This window comes from Protopterus annectens, chromosome 5.part0 (assembly GCF_019279795.1).
Source record: "Protopterus annectens isolate FY-2018-M chromosome 5.part0, PAN1.0, whole genome shotgun sequence".
NCBI classification, from domain to species: domain Eukaryota; kingdom Metazoa; phylum Chordata; order Ceratodontiformes; family Protopteridae; genus Protopterus; species Protopterus annectens.
The window spans coordinates 977,485,594-977,506,941 of record NC_056735.1 but is presented as its reverse complement, the minus strand read 5'-3'; the positions used below and the strand labels follow the sequence as shown (position 1 = coordinate 977,506,941).

Sequence of the window (21,348 nt, the reverse complement as noted above, 5' to 3'; positions counted from 1 at the left end):
ATGACTGTTATACCATAGGATATGAGGGAGGAAACCAGTTTAAAGGAGTCAAAGCTTTGAGTTTAGGACCAGAAGACAAGGGGATGACTCCTAACTGCATCTGTACCTCTAAAAAAGGACCACATCAGCTGCCCCACTTCCACAAGTCTTAAACTCCTGACTGACAGGGGTGACTAAGCCAACAAAGCCATTGAAGAAGGCTCACCTACTGGACAAAGACTCTAATGACTGGATCTAAACTAGATCCATTGTGGAGATGGGGACAAAACCAGCAAGGACTCCCATGGAGTAGAAGGGGAGAAAAGTCCTATCCAATGGCACATCCTTGAACAAGAAGGAGCTAGGGATACCAAAAGCAGGACACTGCCCTTTCTCCACAGTTGGCATTGAAGGCAATCAGTTTTGAGTTATCGAAGATGAAAGTCTTGGGACCTTTAAATCCAGAGGACCAGAATAAGAGGAAGGGAGGGGTGATGATTTTCAGCACCCCTTAGATACATTGGAGTCCTTGGAGCCTTGCTTGTGACCCCATCAGACTTCTCCCCTTTGCTGGAAGAAGTCAAAGAAGAATCGCTGGTTGGCAAAAGTCTTCTCAGAACCAACTTGGCCCTCCCCTCATTGACAGTGCGAGTGCAGAAGCCTTCACAGATGGTACAAAGAGATTCAAGATGGGCAGCCCCCAGACAGTATATGCTACTGTCATGAGAATCCTGAGACAGGACCTTGTGACTACAAGCTATACACTTTTCAAACTTCTCTATGACTCAGTAATCCACCACTAAATACTAACAAGAACAAACTAAGCACACAGCAAACACTAACTGCAAGAAAACACAATAGGCAGAAAAATGCTGCTAAAAACAAAACCTAACCCTAAACCGATACTAACTTACTCTCTACTTACTACAAAACAACACATGGTAAACTACAAACACCCACACAAGAAAAACAAGAGTAGAGGACCTAGATTACCCTCTAAAATACACAAAAACAGGATGCACTCTGGTGGAGCAATTGAGCATATTGCTGTCCATGAATGGCAATAAACGAGATCTGAAGTAATTTTGATCAGTCAAATGGTGTAAGAAATACTTGGTCTAGGGATCTAAATCTTTTCTACATCAACAAAATGTTTTTTAAAGATAGGTATATTTTGCAGAAGATACTATTGCTATAGAACAGACTCCCTATCCACATAAAACAAAGTTCATCCCTTTCCATTTTCAAGTGCAACTTAGATCTATGGATAGGAAACAGAAAATTTACCCCAGGACTGTCTCCATAATACTAATGGACAGATGCAGCTCCTAAATGCTTTATCCCATGAATGGGTCCCCTCAGATTATCTATGATATAATCCAAATTATTCTCATTAGGGGTAATATATAATAATTGATCATGGGATGGGTAAGGCCGATCTATAACGAAATGGGATAGGTTATTTTGAGCACAAAAGTGAAACTGGGCAGCTAGCCTGTTACTCATCTATGACTCTATGAGTGAAGTATTACAGATAGAGGAGGTGGAGCTTGACAGACTGAGGTCTTTTATATATGGCCGGACTCTGATCAGAGTCTGATCTGATAACCCACAGGTTGAATACAGATGGAAAAGACAACATCGGATCCTTTGTTTTATCTTCATTAAATTTGATATGCTGAAAATATGTGAAGCTGTACAAACATTTCTCACAACATCAAAATGTCTTTTTCTGGATTCATTCCATCCCTCCATCCATCCATCCATCCTCAACTGATTTTTCCATTTTGCACATGGGGTCGAGGTGTCATTTTCAACAGAGACAATCATCTCAAGATACAGTTTACACTGCTGGGTGGCTAGCCCTGCTGTGGTAGTTCATCCGTACCACTCACTTGTACACATACTCGGACCTATGGCCAATTTACAGTGCCCAATCCACCTACCACATATCTTTGGAATGTGGGAGGAAACTGAACACCTGGAGGAAACCCACATGACCACAGGGAGGACAAGAAGACTTCGCACAGAAGGCACCCCAGCTGAGAATCGAACAGAAGAACCTCTTGATGTGATGGCGACAATGCTAACCCCTTTTTCTGAATTATTAAGTATAAAATTATATCATCTGCAAATAAAGTTAACTTTTTTGATTTTCATACCAGCTGTTCCCTTGAATTTGTGAGCCCTTTATTTTCTTTGTCAATGCCTCTAAATAAAAAGCAAATAAACAGGAAACAGGACATACCTGTCTGGTTCTTCTGTTCAAACAAAGCTCATTGGAGAAGACTTTCCTCCACCTCTTCATATATCCCTGCTAATTAATCCCACTATTCTGTTAGGGAATGCGAATGTTTCCATTATCCAACTCATAAAATCCCAGCAGACTTTATTGAATGCTTTCTCTGTATTAGGACCCACCAGCAATAGAGGTAGTTTCTTTCATTTTGCTTTGCTCCTGATCATTATTCTATTAATGTTCTACTAATGTTGTCAAAAGTATGCCTCCTCACCACAAAAGTGCACTGATCAATAGTTATTTTTGGCAACACGTTTGCCATTCTCCTAGCTAGAAAAGACAAACACCTTACAATCATGGTTTAAAGTTGAAATGGCTCTATATGAAGCTGAGTCTGAATGGCGTTTCCCCTCTGAGTAATAAAGCCAACTTTTTTTTAAGATGCTAGTGCCCCCCTTATTAAACACGCTAAAACCTTCCAGAACTTTTATCACTTTTTCCCTTTAAGCTTACAGCCTTCCACAGGAATAGCATCTGTTCCTGGAGACTTCCCTGTTGATTGAATGTACATCATCATTTTATTTCATTTCCTTCTGTCTTAACTATTGTTCAGCCTCATCTTCTTCTAACCTTGGCATATTTAAATCTTCCCCTTCGTACTTCCATTTCTTGGTTTTTACATTCCTGTACTTAATACACATGTTCATACAATTGCTGAGATATCTCTATAGATTACTTTTTTTTGTCACAGGCCTTGTTTGGAGACTACCCTTTCTACTTTCTGATGCCCAATTCACTCTGCTAATAATTTTGAGCTCTGGAGTGGTTATCAAAAATACTCATTTAACAACAACTATTCTAAATTCACACATATTATCCACATATTCCCTTTAGCACTCTGTAGTTGCTCCTCTTATTGTTCTGCCTGGTTCTTCTAACTGAGAAGTCCTTTAAACCTTCAAATAAGTCAGAGTACCTCTTTCTCTTATTTTTACTCTTTTTTTTAAATTCCATTTTCATTTTATACCAATCACAAGCCATCACTTCTGAAGAAATATCTATCTTCCCGAGTAACTCTCATACAAGTTCCTCTACCCATTCCTTAAAAGCTTCTGTTTTTAACAAGCTGAAAAGCATCACTATCCAAGTTCTTATCAGTACTCTATCTGAAATATTTACTTGATATTTCTTATAGCTTTCAATTAAATATGAGTATCCCTGTGAAATATAAATTACATTCAATCTAATCCAGTTATTGTATCTTGGGGAATAATATGTAAATTATGACTGATTTCCTACTATGGATTTCACATCTTCCATACCAAATATTCTTATATATTTCTTCAGACATCAATCCTCTTGTATTCTCCCTTCTAGGTCCCACTGATACATCTTCTCTATTGCAAATCAAGGACCAATTTTCAATTACAAATATCAGCTTTCAGCAGGGAATATTAATCTATCATTTTAAGCTCCATAATCGCAGTTTCTTTGAATATATACAACTTTTCAGTGTAATCAAGCGCGCTTGTCAAAAGCCTTTTACTACCACAAGTCTACCATTACTATCCATTTACTCCTACCACTACTAGGGTCCCTCTAGCAATCAGAATTATGGCTCCCTCTTTCCTTTGTCTATGACATACTGCTCAATATCCATCCTGAAATCCTTCATTTGTCATATTCACATGCTCACTTCTATCTAAATATGTCTCCTGCAATATTGCTATTTGGTCAGTACAATTTTTAAGATAATTTAATACTCTCTACTCTTTTTATCTATACCTGTAAGGCCATTTACATTCCATGACAGTATGGACAGAGTGGTCATCATGGTAGGAAGATATTACTCCCACCTATTACACACAGCAGTTATTTTGAATGTGTGTTGTGAACTTTTGGCTTACATGCATATACTAATGTTTGCCATGCTGGTCCTTTAAACAGATGTTTTTTCTCATTTTGAGCCAGTGTCAAATTTTTAAAAATGTTTTGCTTCAATGAAAACATTCAAACAAACAAAAAAAAACTACATACTTTTTCAGAACCCCTTAACTCCTTTTAACTTATAACACTTTCAACTAATGAAGTTTACCCAACCAGGGAAGAGCAGTCAATTCAAACTGATGGCTGCACCCACAATTCAAACTGTTTTTCACTGAACTGCTTGCTACTGTACCTTTAAATCTTACATTTCTCTCAGCAACAGGTACTCAGAACTTTCACGATTATTTGCTTATGGCTGTCCACAGCTCCTCTCCAAATAGAAGCAGTCAGCAACGAGAAAAAAAAAAAACAGCTAACAACTTTGCAGATGCATGAAACCGTCTTTTTAAATTTCACTCAGAACACAAAGTATAGACTTCCCAGACCAACTGCATGCACCTCCATACTTCTTATCTTCCACTGAAAAAAGAAACCTGACAATAACTTTACAGATGCAAGAAACTTACCATGTTACCACCCTACATAAATACAAATAAATTTCCCCATAGAGCCTACTAAACTCCTGCTCCTAACTTCACTACATCCTCTCCTTTTCTATTTACCCAACACAAAACTAATCCATCACCTTCTGATCATTCAATTTCTCTCTCTTGACTCCTAGCATGTATATAACGCAACAATCAAGTAATCACTGATGCCTATTTCTTGACAATTGATTATTATTGCTCTGAATGTAAAAACCTGCAACCTTTGTCTCATTGCATGTATAATGACAATTTATTCTTTTACTATACCTGTTTTGTATGAATTCATACATGTATTTTACCTTTGCATTTGGCATTTTTTGTAACCTCTAATTGTGTTTCTTATGGAGCTTTTCTCCCCAGGCCACCACTGAAAATGGGCACATTCTGGCCCAGTGGACTTCCCCGGTAATCAAACTGAAATAAATAAATAAATAAATAAATAATGTCTTTCATTATTCTGTCTTGTTTTTCAAGCCTATTTGCTTAAAAAACTTGTCCACAGTTTAAACTGAGTACATTAATCTAGACATCCACCTCTGCAAAAGAAAAGGAAGTTACTACCTTAATTCTACAAACATCAATACACTTTTACAACCCACCCCCACTTCAACAAAGATTGCAATATTATATTAACTTGCATCAGACCAGCATTTATCTTGTTACAGTATAAAGCATGCTCGGTTTACAAAAATACTTGTTCAAGTTAAAGATGTTAAAGCAAGTAGTTACTAAAGACTTCTCCACTTCATATTTAAAATACTTCTTTCTGCACACTATAAAAAAATGTACCATGCAATTAATATTTTTGCAAAGTATAATGTACATAAGAACAAAAACTGTTTTACTTATAGCTATTTCTTCATTCTCTTCAGCGTCCTTCTAAACATTACAGACCAAGTGTTGTATATGCTTTACAGTTCAGCCACAAGTTTAACAAAGTCAACAAAATTTCAGTCTTTCTCCAACCACTTTTTCTTGCAAAATCATATTTCACGTCTATTTCTATATCCAATGGGGTTGATACTTTATAGTCTCCTCTTTACTCACTAATGTTAGTGTTTCTGGTCTTCCTCCTGATCATTTCTACCCCCCCCCCGAACCATTTTTTGGTTCAATTTCAAGGTACTCCTGACTGTTTTAAGTCAGCTTCTGTGCTTTTTTCTCTTTCAAGCATTTTTCCTTCAGAACAATAGAAACATTTTTACTGGAAATGTATATTTATAGGCTTTGTTTTCAGAAGAATGAGGAGAGTCTCCCTTCTGCTTAATAGCTCACTTTTTATTGGATAAACTTTTTATTTTCTCTTTAGCATGCTCTGCATAAAAAAAACTTTATTCCTCCTGCTTACTGGAATAAACTTGCTTCTCTTCTGCCTGGTGTCTCGTGGCACTTCTGCCTCTCTGTTGTAACTTTTGTTGTCCTTGTCTCACTCGACTTATAGATCTCTCCCTCACTGGGAGAGGAAAATTGAGTCCCATATTTTTTGTAGCTAGTAAAAAACTACTATCAAAGTTCAAGACATTTCCCTGCTCACTAGATGTAGCATGCATCCTAATTTTGTTTTTAGGAATGTAGCTAAGAATCAATTCTTTAGAGCATCAAGACTAAATGTTAATGACGAAGATTATCAGAAATTTAGGACTCAAACTGAGAATGAATTATTTGAAAGAGGATATGAACAACATTTGATTCAGCATACCTCTGGTGTAGTAGATACATTAAGGTCTACTACAACAAAACCTTACTTCTCTGAGAGCAGACCAAGGACTAGAAAAGTAGTGAATAATAAACTTAGACTGTCCTTACATTATACTAGGGACATAGCTAAGTATATAGATGTCATCAATTCTCATTGGAATATTTTAACAACTGATGAACATATTAAGACAATTGTGGGTGTGAGACCACGATTTTCTTTTAAGAATAAGAATTCACTTAAGAAAAGATTATGTTATAACATATCCAAAAATCCAGTGGCTAGTGTCCCTGGAACTAAGCTTTGTGGCAGCTGTAATTATTGTGCTTATGTTTGCACAGATATAGTTTTTAAACATCCAGATACAACCAAGAATTTTTATATTAAGGTCAGTGCAACATGCAATACTATGCATGTGGTATATCTTGCTATATGTACATTATGTAATAAATATTATGTAGGTAAAACTGATCGCTCATTAAAAGAAAGAATTAGACAGCACCTATATAATATTAAGAAAAAGATCCTTATTAATGCACTTGCTAAACATGTAGTGAATACAAATGAATTACATACTTTTAAATTTTTAATTTTAGATAGGACATATGATAATGTGAGACGTGGGGATATTAGGTCCAGAACGGAAGAGTTGGAGGCTTCTTGGATAGTCAGACTTAGGGCGAATCATGGTCATGGTCTTAATGACCACGTCCCTATAAGACCTATATTACATAAGAGACCTTTACGCAAGTGATATGTACTATGTTTTTATATTTATATTTTTAACTGGCTCCATAGTATTACTATGGTATTTACATATTTTAAATGTGCTGCTACTTTAAATTTGAATTGCTTTTTGATCACATGATGTTTTGAATGGGTATATATAGGTGGTTTATGTCAGCAAATGTTAAACACCTGATGAAGCTGTATGTGAAAGCGCTAGTGTCATTAAAGCTGAGCTCAAAGACTACCTTCTCTGCCTTTTATTTTTTGGAACTACATACCTTCTGGAATTAGTGATTGCTTGCACTGGAGCCATACCTTTGCTGCTTGGATTTTCAAGTGTTAGTATTAATTTAATGTTGTCATGCAAACGTCTATTGTATAGGAAACCACTTTGATCATTATTAATGATTCTGAACAATGGAATTTTCATTCTATTAACTAAAATTGACATGTTTTGTAATCATTATTCAACAGAGATATTGGTCTGTAAGAATTACAACAGTTAGAATCTTTACTTTCCTTAAAAATAGGAGTGATTAAGGAATATCTCCATGAAGGTGGGATTATTGCAGGAGATTGGACTTCAAGTAATGTTTTATGTAGAAGGGAAGTTATAGATGTAGGAAAAAAATGTATATAATGAAACCATCTATCCCTGCAGCATTGCTTGCTTTACTTCCTTTAATGATATCCATAATTTATTTTTGTGTGATTGTTTTTTTTTTGTAGTTCTACCTTTAAATCCTCAGGTATTTATGTTGGGGGATATAGTTTCCAGATTCAAATGTTCAACTATGTTGTTGTTATTTTTATAATGCTCTGCATAATGAAATTTAAATGCATCTAAGATCTCTCCTATGTCTGATACTACCTTTCGTTTGCCTTCATGTAGGATATCAATAATATTGTTTACTTTAGATTGCATGTTTACTTTCACAGTGAGATTATGCAGATGTTTTGGGGAAGTTGCACAAGAGTTAATTTTTAATCTTTCCATGGCTAGGTTAGCTTTATGATTTAATATGTCATTGCATTTCTTATTTTAGGTCTTCTATTTTCTGTCTATTTTCAGTAGAACTTGCATCCCTTTTAGACTTGAGCACAAATGAAAAACATTTTTGATTGTCTCTCTATGCCCCTGGGTAGAGGGATTCTAAAACACTGTCAAAAATGTCACCACTCTGCTAAGGAAACCTTGACTCTTGGCTATCAATAACGTACAGTAGTAAAGATGTTAATTATAGAGCCATAATATTTAGACGTGTTGCCAGAAGGCTTTGATAAGAGTCTTCATCATAGGTAGATTGAGAGAAAGTAAGATCTATGTCCATTTTTGGACTACTAGACACCTGCTCTACCTGTTAGGTGGAGGAAAATTGATAAGAAACATTTCAGATATCGAGCACTTAGGCAATGAGATCACAGACCACAAAGCTTCACTTTCTAGTAGCAGTCAGACTGAATGGCCACTAAGGCATCAATAAACAATAGCTGAGCTTGACCGCAAGACAGTTGGCTACTTAAGAACATGCAAGACAACTGAAAAATGCTATGATGAAATCTGTCACTTTCACACTCTCACTACATGCCTATGAATAAACTCTCAGGACTCCCGAAGGAAGAACGTCCTGTAAGGCATACAAAATCAAAAGGCATCTCTCATCTCTGGGATGAGGACATGTAAAGATGTCTCCTATAAAGACCACATCTACTGGACCATCATCTCACTGTATCCCTCACCCCCACCCCCGGGCATCCATTGTGACTGTGGCTGAATTAAAAAAAATGGTGAGGGGACTTCCTAGAAGAAGAGTGTAACTGAAGCTATGAAAGCAGACTGTGTTGACATGCACTGGAGAGCTTCACTAGTTTCTCCAGAGTACTGAAGTTCTGTGACCACAGAGTACCTGGTAAGAAGTACTACAAATGCAACAGCTATAATAATCAACAAATCGAAGACATGTCTATAGATACCTGCCTCTTTGATGTCAGTGATAAAACTGACTGCAAATAAACTTTTGCTATTGTTCACAGCCCCTATGAATGAGATGTGCTGAGTGAAACAGAGATGATTCTTTGCCAAAATGATGATGATGATCCTCACATCACAGCTGTAGCAGTAAATCCCTGTGCTGAAGAGTGCCACTAACAGATCATGCCAGCAGCCAGGCTGTCAGGAAAGTTTCTGTTGTTCCTCAGAAGGAGGAAAGCCACCGCCAATGACATCCATTTACTAAACACCCAGGGAAGTGGGTCTGAAGAGAGACCAAATGGAAGAGAAGTGACCAGAACAGATAATTGATGGCCCCTATTCAGAAGCAAAGGAGCTTCCTGGATTTTTTGGACCCTTTTGTACCAAAGGCATTTACGCTGCTATCCATAGCCCAAGAGCTCTTACCAGGGGATGGACAGACTATCGACTGCAAGTCTTTTTTAAGAGCAGCTGCAAAGACAAATCACATCCAGTGGACAGACATCTCTCCAGACAGCAGGGTATGAACTATTTTGTTGATGAAGTGTAGATTCCATATTCCGTCCAGAGTGACTGGAATTCCACATTTCAGAATATGATCTAGCAGCTAGGAGCATGTACTATCAATATCACTGCGTAGTTTCAGTCTCCTAGTCAAAATAATCTATGTGCTATAATCCCAAGCAATATTTTAAATATGTCTTTATGGTCACTGCATGACCATGACTAACAATTTTAAATAAATAAATTATGGAGTTTAAGAAGCCATTATACACTCCTTGCAGAATGGTAAGGCAGTAAGTATTTTCTCCACCATAGTAGTGCACATATGATGCACTTAATGCAGAACTCAGAACACATTTTTAACTTACCATTTTTAATATACTGCTACAAGTATAGAAAATTAGCTTCATAATACTTTAACATGCATCTCTCTTTGTGTAAGCTTACAATTCAAGATGAAAGCCTGCCAGCGCACAGTGGTAGGGTGAGAAAGGGGCAGATCTTCCCTGTCTTAAACAAATGTTAAGCTGGCAGTGACCCCTTGTGCCATTTCTCCCAAATTCATGTTCCCAAGACCTCTGCTACAGATCGAAAAATTACTTAATATGCCATATATCATCTGTGCAGAAGCTATCACTGAATGTGTACATTTTCACTTCACAGATGTTCCTTTAATAACCCACATTTGTTACTAAATGGATTGCAAGCATCTCAGACAAACTACACAATAAAAAGTATGACTATAAAATCCTATCTTTTTGAAAAATACATAATGTTAGAGTATTACATTTAGCCCCAGCTAGTAAATAAAATGCTGGCACATAATTATATAGAGTACCATATAAAATGCAGACTTTCACATTGCACTTATCCGGGCTAAACTATTACATAAAACGCTGCACTGCAATTATTTAGCTGAAATAGACATACAATGCTGAACTTCTATAGTCAAAGCATCTTACTTAGCAGAAAATGATAGACTGCAGTATGCAATGCTCAGCATAGTGCTCTGCCAATCAGGAACAAATTGGGAAGTAATTCCCAAGTAATTGGGAAGTAATCAGGGACACTTTTAAACTATTAGTACTATTAACTTGAGATACTGAACAGAACAAGAGAATGTGAAGTAATATACATTTTCTGAAGTAAAAGTTGCTGGCCCTGATGCACAACCTTCAACGAAGGTATGCCAATTCACGCATGTCTCCACACAGAAGACGCTCTAGCTGAGAATCGAACAGGACAACGTCTTACTGTGAGGCGACAACGCTACCACAGCACCACCACCGCAGTTCTGAAGTAAAGGTATGTAGCTCTAATTATTGTCATGAAGTGTAATTCACCACTTTTCTCCAAGAGTCACCAATTCTAGGAGGAATTAAGAGGGGCAAAACTAAAATCAGAGTCAAAATCAGGGACAGCTGAAAGGTATGACGCAGAGTATATATCAAGAAACCAAGAGCTATAAGGTCACTTGGCCCAATTAATACCTGACAGAAGGTGGACAACACAATTAGTTGCACTGGACTACTACGGACATGTAACCAATCAAAAAAATTAAACATTTACTTATTTTACTGAATATGATGTACATAGTTTCTTTTACACTCAGTACTGCATTCCGCAAACAGTCTTCTTCAGATAACTAAAAAAGGTCTTTTGAGCTTGCAGAATACAGATTCAAAAGTGACTAATGAGAGTCAGAGGCAAAAGGATGGAAGTGCGTTATCACAACTTAGCCTGCTGGCTGACAGATCTGTCCTTTTCTTCTAAGGTTCATGTCAAGAGTTCAGTGGCCACATTTGTTCACAAGTCCATGGCACGCTACTTAAATCAGCCCTCCCAGCTTTGTGCACTATCCTACTCTGTGCTATATGCCAAGTATTCTGACTTACTCGCTTGTCTTCTGTTATTGCACATATGGCTCAGTTCAAGTAATACCACTCATTTGCATACTCTACTCAGATTGTGACATGATTTAAAGTAGCACACTCAGTACAACATATACTGTTATTAAATTCATACAAAGCTTGGAACAAACCATTACTTAGCACCACACACTCACTAAACATAATTACGTTTTACAGCTTGCCCTACATGATATAGAACGCTGCAGTGCACACTCAGTAACTAATCCTGCCCTATAATCAACCTCCTCTGTACTTTATTTGAGGTTATTGACATTAATACAAAAGTTATGTATTCATTATGCACAGCAAGTCAGCATTAGTTGGTGATGTTCATTGTTCTGCTCAGTATAAATTGTTGGTGCAACATAGTCAGCACAAACTTGGTGCAACATTGTTAACTTAGCCTTTTTATGCTAGCACAATTGTCATTTACCTTGCTCTACTCAACACAAAAGTGTCCTTAATGGTCAGCACAGGTCCCAGTTCTGGACACTCAGAATCATGATACTGGCCACAGTCATCACACCCTGGGAAACAAAACAAAAATATCCTTAGTAAGATCTGGACCTCTTTAGTTACCAGAGAATGCTGTATTAAACAGCAGATGATTGCTTGAAATTTTCATCTTACTTCTAGATATTATGCACATTTTTACAAAACTCAGCTCTTAATTATTTATGCCAAGTGACATACTGTCATGTAACATGCAAGCAGACATTTACCCTACACACTAGATTTGGATTCTGGAAGGGTCTCCTTGCAAATTTTCTTCCAACTTCTTATACCTCATTCTCTGCAGTCAAGTCTTGTATAAGTCCTTTTTTGTGGAGTGGGGTATCACTTCCACTGGAATGGTATGAACATGGTCCAATAGGGCCATTTTTCTACAATGGAAACAAATTCAAAAATAAAAAAATAAACTTTCAAATCAGCAGCTGAATATATGTGACAAAATCGCAATTGCTTGGAGAAAGAAAAATTGGAAGTTAATTACTCAGCTGCAACTCTACAGTCAAGTTAGGAGTGGACTCCTAAGGATTCACAGAAAATTCCAAACCTCAGTGAAGATCAGGGTACCAAAGGAGACATGACAAAATCAGCAACCAAGGGAGAGGAGTACTGTTGGAAATGAGTTCATCCTCAAGTCTTGGGGGAGTACGTTCATTAGGTGGAACCAAAATCTCACCAAGATGACACTGATACATAGACTGTACTTTACATAGCATATATCAAGGACAGAAGCACGTTAAAAAATAAAAAGAATCGGGCTAGGTCAGGCTCAGGGGAAGGATGCCCCTCTGTTGTAGAAAGAAGTAGCAATCCACAAAAAAACACAAAAACTGAAAGGCCAGAAAAGAGCCATACAGATGACATAATGGACCTTTGAGGATAAGAAAGAAATTATGTATTGTTACTATTATGCGAGAAGCAAAACATTTCTGTACAGAAGATATTCATAAAGATTAAGGAAGAAATTACAGGAAATAAAGAGACTTGCAGTCAAAAGCTTCAAATGTAAATCTGTGTTCATTAATACAACAGACTCATAAAAACATTATGTAGAAAAAGACACCTTAGGCCATTTGGAAAAAGAAGCAACTGAGGAAGTGCAAACATGTAAACAACAAACCCAAGACATTTCTGGAAGGTATAAAAAAAAAACATGGATATAGGGAAGCCTCTGATCAGTTGCCACATAAAGATACTCTGCAGTCAGTCTTCAGTGGGAAGCTAGTGCAGAAGTTCAGTATCAGTTGGAACAGCAAGGTAAGAAGTAGGCAACGGTGGTAACTCTGACGCAGTTGATGTTTTTTTTTTCTTGTTTACTATTTCCTGGGAAGGGGGGAGGAGTGCAGGTCAGGCTTTGTCTTCTTGCTAAGACTACAGAGAGTTTTGCCCACATGCATTCCCTGCAAGATGAGCCAACTGTTTATGGACCTGATGATTTTCAGAAGGAAGCTCTGGAAAGTACAATCATATGTTTTGTGTGTACACACATCACCTGTTTTGCAATTTTAAACTTTTTTTCTTTGTTTTACTGATGTCTGTTTGGTCAGTCGCAGAGGCCATCTTTGACAGAGTGACAGTTAATCTGTGTGAGAGCTGGGCTAATTGCTGCAAGTTCTAAGTTTCACTTGTTTTCCATTAGTTCTTTTATTTTTTTTTGTTTACTATTCACTGGGTGGAGCTGCTCTGAGTGTAGTGCTACTGCAATGATTGCTCATGCCACTCGATGTGAAACTAGTAATTTCCTTCACTTACATACTATTAGTGGAAGTGTACCTTCCTCCTAAATTATGTAAATCAGATACCCACTTCTGTTCTTTGTAAATAACTTGTATTTACTTGCATGAGCATCCTCTTACCTCAGCTTGTCTGCTCAGCCTGCCTACCACCTGTGCTCATCTACTTGCGAATCATCACCAGTCCAACAAACTTCTCCCTCTAAATACCCCCACAGCACTTCTTCATTTCCCTTACTGGCTGCACTGGTCAGCATTGTAGGTTAGCCTATTAACCCTGCCCCCTTTTTATCATCAGCCTTACAGCACTAAGTTTTTAAAGCAATGTATGAACTACCACAAGATCACTGAAACCAAACTCTTGCTCAGCTTAAATGACTATTTGCGAGAGATGTAAATACCCTCACACAACCAGCTGTACAGTGGAGGAAAACACTATGTAAATACCCTCTCACAACCAGTTGCACAGTAGAGAAAAACACTATCTGGCCCACATTCACACCTACGCAACATTCCCCAGACGTTAACACAAAACTGTCATATGCTGACACCATTAAGAAATTGCTACCAAAGCCTCTTAGAACTTCTAACCATACGCCCATGTCCCCAAACCTACGTCCTGCATGCAACCTCTCATTAACGGATAAAAAACAGCCATACAGCACAAAATTAGCCGTACAGTACACTAACTACAGAATGAGGTCCTTCATATGGCAAGCAGAAGCCTTTAAGGCAAGAAGGCCAAAACAAACTGTCAGTGTCTATGTCTTTGCCATAACTGAATCTGTACCTAGACACCAAGATGCACTACTTTGACACCATCCCCCACTCTGGAATCATAGATAAATTTACTAAGTTGGGCATTAATCCCTATGTCACCCAATGGGTTGCTAAATGGCTTATTGATAGAACCCACACTGTAAAAGTAGCCGACTCCAAATCCAGCTCCAGACAAGTGACAAGTGGAGTACCTCAGGGTTCAGTCCTGGGGCCGCTCTTGTTTGGCATCTACTTCTCTGAAGTACAGGTCAACACTAAGGGACTCTGTCTAACAAATTTTGCAGATGACTGCAAACTGGGAGCCATTATTGAATCCCCAAATGATGTGGATATTCTACAAAAGGGCCTTACAGAAACAGATGCTTGGTGCCAGAGCCATGGGCTCAAGCTCAATGCCAAGAAATGTACTGTTATCCCCTTTGGGAAAAAACATGTATCCGTGAATTACCATATAGGTGGCAGTACACTAAACACAGAAAGTGTGATAAGAGACTTAGGGACACAGGTGGACAGTGGTCTCACCTTCGATAACCACATCGCCACAACAGTCAGGAAATCCTTCTATGTGGCACACCTCATCACTAAGGGCTTTTCATCCAGAAAAAAGGAGGTCATTGTCCCACTGTACTCATCCCTCATTAGACCCATTATAGAATACAATGCCCCATTTGGTATGTACCTCTCAAGACATCTGCAACAACTGGAAAGGCCTCAGAAATACCTCACAAAAGAATCACAGGCCTAAAGCAGATGCCCTACGCTGACCGCCTTAAAAACTCCAGCTATACTCTGTCGCATATCGTCTACTCAGAGGCGATCTCTGCTTAACATACAAGGCCATGTCAAACCCAGAGCTGTTGGACATGCTACACTTAAAGAAATACCAATCCCTCAGAGCTACACGCTCCAGGGATCTAAACCTTGTCATCACAATAAACAAAACATGCTGGAGGGATAGGTTCCTGACCCAGAGACTCCCCAGACTCTGGAATAGATTGCCCATACATGTCAAGCAGAGTGCCTCTTTGGACCTCTTCAAGAGGAACCTTGACGATTGGATGGGAGAAAGGAAATTCACCCCAGGGATCACGTCAGTCGCCCTGCTAGACAGGGGTCCAGGAAAGTAAATAATGTGGGAAGAAATAGCCAGGGAATTGTTATGGCTAGGCTTGTATAGGCCCTAGGGCTGATAGCCTAGTACCAACCTATGAACCTATGAACTTAATAGACTAAGCACAGAGTCCTTATGAATTGTTTTACATCTAAGATATTTCGAAAGAAAACATACTCAAACACCTTCCTTCATTTCTCAAGTAGTCATTCACATTATCAGAAAAAAAATCTGTGGTCAAGGGCCAACTGGTTAGGGCAGCCAGGATGGTCAGCTTGGACCATGATTTCCAGGAAGAGTGTCTTACCCTTAAGAGTATATGTTTATACATCGAGGTTACCCAGAACCATTTTTAGATACATTAATACACAAAGTTATGGAGAAGAGAAGAAACAGTATCTATTGTGCGTTATTGCCAGTTAAAGATGTTTCATCTTCTCCATCTTCCCCTACCATTATAGGGGATGATTGTGTTAGTACATCATAAGAAGCTTTTAATTTTAAAAACATAGCAAGCTTTACAACTACTTTTAGTAAGGATAGCTATTTCTGTGTTAATATTTTGGAGAAAAATTGGGTTTGTTTAAATGGCACCCGACTATTTTAAGTAAGTTAGGTGAACGTCCCAAGGTGGTCTTCAGGAGCGGAAAAAACCTTAAAGCCTTATTGGAACATAAAGACATTCCTACAATTCGTAACCCAGGGATGTTTAAGTGCTACAACTGTAATTATTGTAGACACATGCAGGAGACCTAATTGTTTTTCTATAAACGGTAAAGTTTACAAATTGAACCATAGATACAATTGTAATTCTTCTTTTATTATATATTTAGCTAAATGTACAGTCTGCCCGACCTTCTATATAGGAAAAACAGAAAGAAGACTTAGGGACAGAGTGTACGAGCATTTATATGCAATTAAGAAATGCAAACTTGAAAATGCGTTAGCTAAACATAACTCTGGTTACCGAAACCACAATTTCAACTTTCTGGCTATAGACCAAGTAAATATTGATTGTAGAGGGGGTCCGAGACCATTAAAACTTGAAGAGTTGGAACTAAAGTGGCAAGTAAGACTTAATGCCTATAACTACCCTGGCCTTAATGACACTTGTTCTATCTCTAGTGTACTTAAACTGAACAGCCTTAAGAGGTGAATGCCTTCCTTGTTTTTTCCCTATATGGCAAGACTTGGTCCATTATGGAGAGTTAATTAAACCTGTATAGGTTTGGGCTATTTTGTATTTCGCTCTAAATTCATGCTTTGTAACATGTAGTGTAGTCTTAATATAATTAGTGTAACCGCCTAATTTCACTATATTGTAATTGTTTGAAACTCATGGAACTCAATGTGTCTCGAGTTTTTAATTCTTAGTTTACTATTTTAAATGTTTCTAATACTAGTAAAGGATTGGCTTTTCTAGCCACGTGTTTAGGAGGATCTAATTGATAGTTTATATAAAGACCAGTTGGTTAATTGATTGTATTACTCTCTGAAGAAGTCAGCATATAGCGCTGACGAAAAGCGTTTACGTTTATTTTAATGTCTTTTTTCCGACAGGGAAAAGTGGATTAAATGTCTTTTTCTGGACTGTGTTTCTGCCTCTACTCATTTTTTTTGTAATCTGTGTAAGAGCTGGGCTAATTGCTGCAAGTTCTAAGTTTCACTTGTTTTCCATTAGTTCTTTTATTTTTTTTTGTTTACTATTCACTGGGTGGAGCTGCTCTGAGTGTAGTGCTACTGCAATGATTGCTCATGCTACTCGATGTGAAACTAATAATTTCCTTCACTTACATACTATTAGTGGAAGTGTACCTTCCTCCTAAATTATGTAAGTCAGATACCCACTTCTGTTCTTTGTAAATAACTTGTATTTACTTGCATGAGCATCCTCTTACCTCAGCTTGTCAGCTCAGCCTGCCTACCACCTGTGCTCATCTACTTGCGAATCATCACCAGTCCAACAAACTTCTCCCTCTAAATACCCCCACAGCACTTCTTCATTTCCCTTACTGGCTGCACTGGTCAGCATTGTAGGTTAGCCTATTAACCCTGCCCCCCTTTTATCATCAGCCTTACAGCACTAAGTTTTTAAAGCAATGTATGAACTACCACAAGATCACTGAAACCAAACTCTTGCTCAGCTCAAATGACTATTTGTGAGAGATGTAAATACCCTCACACAGCCAGTTGTACAGTGGAGGAAAACACTATGTAAATACCCTCTCACAACCAGTTGCACAGTAGAGCAAAACACTGTCTTGCCCCCAATCACACCTACGCAACATTCCCCAGACGTCAACACAAAACTGTCATATGCTGGCACCATTAAGAAACTGCTACCAAAGCCTCTTAGAACTTCTAACCATATGCTCATGTCCCCAAACCTACGTCCTGCATGCAACCTCTCATCAACGGATAAAAAACAGCCATACAGCACAAAATTAGCCGTACAGTACACTAACTACAGAATGAGGTCCTTCATATGGCAAGCAGAAGCCTTCAAGGCAAGAAGGCCAAAACAAACTGTCAGTGTCTATGTCTTTGCCATAACTGAATCTGTACCTAGACACCAAGATGCACTACTTAATAGACTAAGCACAGACAGAGTGACAGTTGCCTCTTAGGAGCCAAGATCCACAAAGTCACTAGGTGTCTCAAGTCCCTTCACCCTAGGTACACATATGACCTGGTCACAGTGTACATGGATGTGAACGACTTCAGACACACCACCTTGGATCATATGAAAAAGGACACAATCTCTGAATACACATCAGAACTTGACCAGCCTTGAATAGTGCCCTACCATCACTAACAAAAGATGCCGGAATGTAGCTAAAAGTTAACCAACTTTAACCACTAGCATAGTTATTGCCATGATTCAGGAGTGGCTCCAATATTTATTATGCTGCGAGGTGATAACTACCACCTTTATAGCTTTGCTATGAAGGCCTACACACATCTCCTCCTGGCTTCCATATACTGATCAGGATTCTCTCTCCCCCCATAGTACCTTTTTAGGCAAGGTCTGTCTCTCTTGAAATTACCTATATAACTAGACAAAATCAAGACTACAAAAAGGTAGTGCTGCTTAATGCTAGAAGCCTTGACAGGACTTTGCTCTCCTTAAAGGAATTCCTTTCCCTCAAAAAATATAGATCATCTGTATAATTATTGAAACATGCTTTCAGAAATTTGTTGGCACTCCAGCAGTGTAGGGTTTCAATGTCTACCACACTTTCAGACTCAATGCCAAAGGATCTTCAGGAGGGTTATGTCTATCTTCCTAAGAACTCAATTCATCTGCAGACTCTAAGTCAGAGCAGCAACCTTGAACTCCTCCACATCCTTCTCGCAGCAAATAAATCTACATGCCACATCATAGCAAAGTACCAAACCACCTGCATGTGACCTGCAGCCCACAATGTATATCTAACTAAACTGCCATCCCTTCCTATCAAACCAAACACTACTCTCTTGCTTGACTTCTACTGTCCATCCATTAAACGGGAACATGCATGCACAAATATTCCTGGAGTTCATTAATGTCAGCTCTTTGGACCAAATATTTTTAGTCCTAGCTAGGGTTAATAAAATATTGGCTAGGGTTCTCACTAAAATACAGTCCCCCCGTGCTCAGTACCTTCCGTTACCACATCACTGGTCTCATCTGAGTACCATTCAATAACATTTGCCATTACAGTAAAACTGGATCTGCCACAAAGCCCTTCAGTCTTTAGAGACCGAGACAAACCCACTTCAGCTAACTGATGAAATGTCATCTCTCTCCTCATCTCAGTGAGCCTATCACACATATGGTGAGAGTTGCAGATAACTTCTATTTCCACCTCAAACCATGCACTGAGATATTGGCCCCCTTAAGACACAAATACAATGCCAAGTCCAGGACAAACTCCAGTGGTGGAACCCTACTATAAACAAACTATACAATAAGAGAAAGAAAACCTTAGCACACATGTAAACTGTGCAAACAAACATCTAAAAAGAAGTATTCAAAGAGACTGATACAGAACTCAGAAGCAAAAATCAAATCCTCCAAAAGTAAGTATGAACTGAAAATTGATAGACATGTTAAGGACAACTACAAAGCCTTCTTCAGCTATGTCAGAAACATTTGAACTACTGCTCAGCACAGAGCTAATACAGAAAGATATCACATGCTCTTCATCTGAGGACATAGCCAACATACTGGCTGACAAATTGTTAGAGAAATATGTATTTGAATATATGTGAAGTACTAGTTTTAAAAGCAAAGTAGTATGTAATGCATTTTATTCTATTAATGATATAACAAAAAGGATGAATTCATGTGTAATTGCAAGAAGTTTTTGAAACTGCAGTGTGCCTTGTAGCAAGTTGGCCTCTGACCCTGGCAGCTGCTAGCTCAGCAAGTTCTAATGTTTATGCTTTTCACAAGTGATTATCTGCTGGGTCAGGAAATTAAATATGTGAAATAATGAAATCTTCTGCTCTTTCCTGCTGGGATGATTTGGCCTTGTGTATGTGTTACTAGATAACACGCAGCTGTTGGGAAAGTGTTACGGGGGAACAAAGGAGTGTATTAGAAGACTGAATCTGCTATTGTATTCGAACTAGTCTGAAATCTTGAAGAAGTAACTTTACAGAAAGACATTATGTCTGACCAGGTGGTAAGCAAGGCCGTATTGCTACCAGAGGAAAACTTTTTTAAATATACAGCATCAGCATTATTTAATGAATAGAATACTGTAAGCTAAAGTGATGTAGATGCCCTGTGACTGACCACGTCAGTAAGGTGGGCACAACTTGAATGTAAGAAACTATAAAAATTGTGTACTTCCTGTTTCATGTCAGACAAAATTCTGTACTTGTACGTTTTTTGCCTTCTGGTGTACACTAGTAAACTTTTGAACCTGAACCTCTTGTGTATTGATCTCTTGATTTTATTTAACAGTTTGGTCATACTTAGCCAGAAATCCCTCAGAAAGCTGCAGATCAGAGTCTACCGTTGGTCGAATACTGCGCAGGAGAAGTTACCGAAACAGTTCTTCTTCGGTGAAAAGACCTCCGAATGAATTGTCGTTTAAAGAGGCTGGCCACTTTCTGATCTGTGGCCGAAGAGCGGATCCTGGACGGGTCAATACCGGAGGCTCAGGTAGGAAGACTTTTGCCTTTTTTCTGTTTTAGATCAGGGACTAGGTTACAGTAAATATTGTTGTCAAAATTTGTTATGCAGATCAGGGACAAAAGGAATTACTGTGTATTTGGTCATAGATCAGGGTAACAGAATAAGATAGGCAGTTATTCTAGATAAACTGTGAAAAGGAACTGAAATTTTGGTACCACGTGATAAGAAGGGTTACGTAACATTTTCTTTTAACATGGGAAATCAGTGCACTAAAACATCGCGAGATCCGCCCCTAACCGAAGACGCAAAATATATGCAATCACAACGTTCTGATAATGTTAGGTATTATACGAAGTGGGTTAACAAATATGAATTTGATGGTAAATTAGATAAAACTTCACTGGTTAAACTCCTTAAGCAACTTAAATCCGATGCGGGAGGTCAGGCAAAAAAGCAACGCCAATTAGGCATTCCTCAGGCACACAGGTGGATTGAGGAAGCAAACCGTAGGGAACAGAAGACTAAAGATTCAAAAACATTATTTTTAGACAAAGAAGATAATAACATAGTAATAGCAACAGCT

General features: G+C 38.3%; 1 protein-coding gene across 1 annotated transcript in view; it reads right to left on the bottom strand.

Moving 5' to 3' along the window:
• PRDM15 (PR/SET domain 15) overlaps positions 1-21,348 on the bottom strand; it is an 852,733-nt gene that overhangs the window by 818,983 nt on the left and 12,402 nt on the right. Inside the window, exon 2 of the mRNA XM_044071950.1 lies at positions 11,937-12,030. Within this exon, the coding sequence (XP_043927885.1) occupies positions 11,937-12,030 (94 nt within the window). The remainder of the gene's footprint in view (positions 1-11,936; positions 12,031-21,348) is intronic.